We start from the raw sequence: 3894 nt of genomic DNA on the forward strand, positions 1-3894 counted from the left end.
CTGGGTACCGCATTTCAAGAAAGATGTGGAGAAATTGGAGAGGGTCCAGAGAAGAGCAACAAGAATGATTAAAGGTCTAGAGAACATGACCTATGAAGGAAGGCTGAAAGAATTGGGTTTGTTTAGTTTAGAAAAGAGAAGACTGAGGGGGGACATGATAGCCATTTTCAGGTATCTAAAAGGGTGTCATAAGGAGGAGGGAGAAAACTTGTTCATCTTGGCCTCTGAGGATAGAACAAGAAGCAATGGGCTTAAACTGCAGCAAGGAAGGTTTAGGTTGGACATTAGGAAAAAGTTCCTAACTGTTAGAGTGGTCAAACACTGGAATAAATTGCCCAGGGAGGTTGTGGAATCCCCATCTCTGGAGATATTTAAGAGTAGGTTACATAAATGTCTATCAGAGATGGTCTAGACTGTATTTGGTCCTGCCATGAGGGCAGGGGACTGGACTCGATGACCTCTCGAGGTCCCTTCCAGTCCTAGTATTCTATGATTCTGTGAACTGATGTTTGTGAAGCATTTGAGATCCTTGGATCAAAGATATAAGAGCAAAGTATTATTGACATTTTTAATGCTGTACTTTTAGAACTTTATCTATCAACAAGGCCCTTTGGTCTTCTAAGTTGTGCAGGATGAATATAGCCTGCTGACTTGTCCAGGAGGAAGGCCAGGACAGGTCTGAATCAGGGAGTAAAGAAGTAAAGATTGGAGAAGGAGCACTCATGCTTGCTACGGTGTTATTGTTTAGAATGATTCTCTCACTTCTTGTTACTGGAAGTTACTACACCTATACAAATTCCAGATGTACATTACAAACAAATGAACAGCAATGGGAACAACTGAATTGCCTAACATGAGAATGTCTGAATGGCCATACTGGGTCCAGCTAGCCCAATATCCTGTCTCCTACAGTGGTCAGTGCCAGATACATCAAAGGGAATGAACAGAAGGAATGAACAGAACAGGCCAATTATCAAGTGATTCATGCTCTGTTGGCTAGTCCCAACTTCTGGAAGTCACAGGCTTAGGGACTCCCAGAACACAGGGTAATCTAAACTAACCTAGTCTGCTACGGGAAGTAGTCATGGCTAAGGAATTCCAAAGAAAGTCCACTAATACTTTGAGAAACTCTTGCAGATCTTGAACATCAGGTGATGATCCAAAAGGTCCTTCTCAGTTCTGACATCTGTGATAGGTGTCCATTTCTCCTCATATTACATAGATCTTTTGAACCATTCTAAATGCTAGTGCTTTGTCTTGTTTGCTCAGGTTTTCTAATCTAAGATGTATAGCTAATGCTGTTCACTTACGTTTGTTCAACAGATTTCTTGGGTCGCACTGAAGTTCCAGTAGCAAAAATCAGAACAGAGCAGGAGAGTAAGGGACCAACAACTAAACGTTTACTGCTGCATGAAGTTCCAACTGGTGAGATTTGGGTCCGCTTTGATCTGCAGCTCTTTGACCAGAAAACACTCCTCTAAGAAAACATTTTTATTTTACAAAGGACAGACAAAGCTGACAGCTTGGCCACCTTCACCAGAGCTGAAAGCATTTTATAGACTACATCGTTCCACACCACTTACTGAGCAAGAATTCTTATTGCATGGTCACTCCTAATTGTACGTTACATATGATTTCTTTGCTGCATCCTAAGTTGCTGGTGATCTATGCAAATGCAAAATTTACTGTATGTAATATACTGTAGTTCAGTGCCTTTTTATTGATTAATATTAAATTGTTGAGTTCAGATGCCAATGTTTCCGTTTTCAGGGCCATTAAAAGTATTATATATTTTGGCATCAAAATGTATGTATGTATAATGTTACCACTTAGTCTAATCTATATATTGAAGAATGGTTTAGTTCAATGCTAAAATCATTCCATATGAAAAGTGATATACACTGGAATAGTCCCTTCTCAGGGTGTTAATTATAGGAAGTAAATGCTGAAGCTTTTGCACTTGAGGAGGCTCTAAAATGCTGTATGTTCCCTTTTTAAAAATATAATCAAGTGTGGTTCTTTACTTGACACAGTTCTGCACTGAATAAGAAATTGCAACTTGATTTTTGTTTCTGGTTTGGTTGTATTAATCATTTCTGGCAGAGACAATGTGGTTAAAAAGAGTATCAAAATGATTTATTTTCAATACTGTGATCTACAATAGCATGGAAGAATATTTTTTAACTTTTAATTTTCCTAAATTATTTGTGTAAAATTACTTGGTTTTGCAGATCTCCGTGGGATGTGCATCTTTATGCTTTGTCATTGCCAACATGTATATACAGAGTGAAAAATATAAGTTTATTAATGTAATTTGTCTACATATATTTAGAGATGCATATTGATTTTTTTAAATATATTTTATTGTACAGGTGAATGGGAAATAATGGGAAGTAACTTACAAGGACTAAATTTAAGGAAAGGCTATTAAAATTTAAATTTTGTGTGATATGGGAACTGCTCATCCAGTAGGGTTTGGTAGAACTGAAATTTGTTGAAAGCAAAATATTCTTCCTCATATGAAAACCAGGAATGGTAAAAGCACGTTTGTCTTTCAGTGTTTGACAAATAGTAAACATGTTATTGCATCCTTAATTTGCCTTGTGGACATTTAAGCATTGCATTCAGTTCCAGACAATGAGTGAATTTGTATCCCACAGGTGCTACAATACCTAATAATGCCTAACAAAGTTTCAAACTGATGACCAGCCTGAATGCCCTTTCTTTAATGGGCTTAACGCAGATCCTCTGTTACTTTTAACAGTTTTCTGTGGTTCAATATTTCTAGTCTGAAATAAAAAAATAATCTTGGCACTTTTGAGAGATTGTCTAACTGCTTGACAAGAATCATATTTGTTTTATACATCTTCGGGGGCAGCATTTTGCTATGAGAAAATAAGGTGTGACTGCTAAAGCTTTGCACTTTGTGTTTAATAGCAGCCTAACACTTGTGAGTCAGAGATAATGGCCAAATATTTTAAAGGTATTGAAACTATTTAATTTGTAGAAATGTGGCAGAAGTTTGAATGGAGAGAATGGTAAGTATTGGTCTTCCAGGAATGTGGGCCTTCTGTTTCCATTCCAAGTGGGGGTAACTCAGTCTTTCTATGACCATTTGTTGCTAAACAGCATCTCTGTTTGTGCACCTTGTAAGTCTCCAGCAAGCTTTCAACTATGTCATGATATTACTGAGCAAACTTTATTTTATACTAACAGAGGCCTGTACCTTTATTTTAATTTACAAAGTTTTAACAGTGAAGTAAATACCAGCTCCAACTGTTGTTTGAGAACGCTGTTGAATTACTACAGAAGCAACACTTACCTATCCCTCACCAAACTGGCCAGAGCAAATTATTCAGATATTGACGATTTGTTTTTGAGATTCTCAATGTGCATCATTCTACTAAAAAACAAAATCCAGAACTAGTAAGTGAATGTTGGTCTCCTTCAGGCTTATGAAAAGGACATCCCAGGGGGCTGCTTTCCCTAATACCTTGTCACTGCATTTTTTGATATGAGGTAAATCAGACCAGGAGTCATGACAGAGCACCATATGTAGTAATGTACTGATTCTAGACATGTCCTTTCCTGTCTTGCTTGTTTGTCTAGTTAGGCAGTCTCTGGGATTGTTAAAAAGACTGTATTATGGCAGGGAAGATGTTGGTGTTTTATTTCTGTTTTCAGTTACAAGCAGTTCACAGCATTGCAATAAACTTCAGTGTTTAGTATTAGCATCTATTTCTGTGCAGAGACCATTTAAAATGAAGCCCCTACTATTTTGCCTTTCTCAGCTTTTTAGTCTGTATGGGTACTGGCACTGAAAATCCATATACAGCAAAATAGTTTACATTTCTTTGGGTTTTGTACTGTTATGCAATAGGGACTTCAGAAAGG

The 3894-nt window shown here is 37.4% G+C and overlaps 1 protein-coding gene across 5 annotated transcripts in view; it reads left to right on the forward strand.

The window, feature by feature from the left end:
* ITSN2 (intersectin 2) overlaps positions 1-2814 on the forward strand; it is a 138785-nt gene extending 135971 nt beyond the window's left edge. For all 5 annotated transcript variants that reach the window (XM_089777028.1, XM_089777030.1, XM_089777031.1 and 2 more), the window contains one exon: positions 1324-2814. In XM_089777028.1, coding sequence (XP_089633154.1) covers positions 1324-1481 — 158 coding nt within the window. In that variant the 3' untranslated portion in view covers positions 1482-2814. The remainder of the gene's footprint in view (positions 1-1323) is intronic.
* Positions 2815-3894: the final 1080 nt, after the last annotated feature.

Source organism: Pelodiscus sinensis, chromosome 3 (assembly GCF_052426305.1).
Source record: "Pelodiscus sinensis isolate ZL-2025 chromosome 3, ASM5242630v1, whole genome shotgun sequence".
NCBI lineage: Eukaryota > Metazoa > Chordata > Testudines > Trionychidae > Pelodiscus > Pelodiscus sinensis.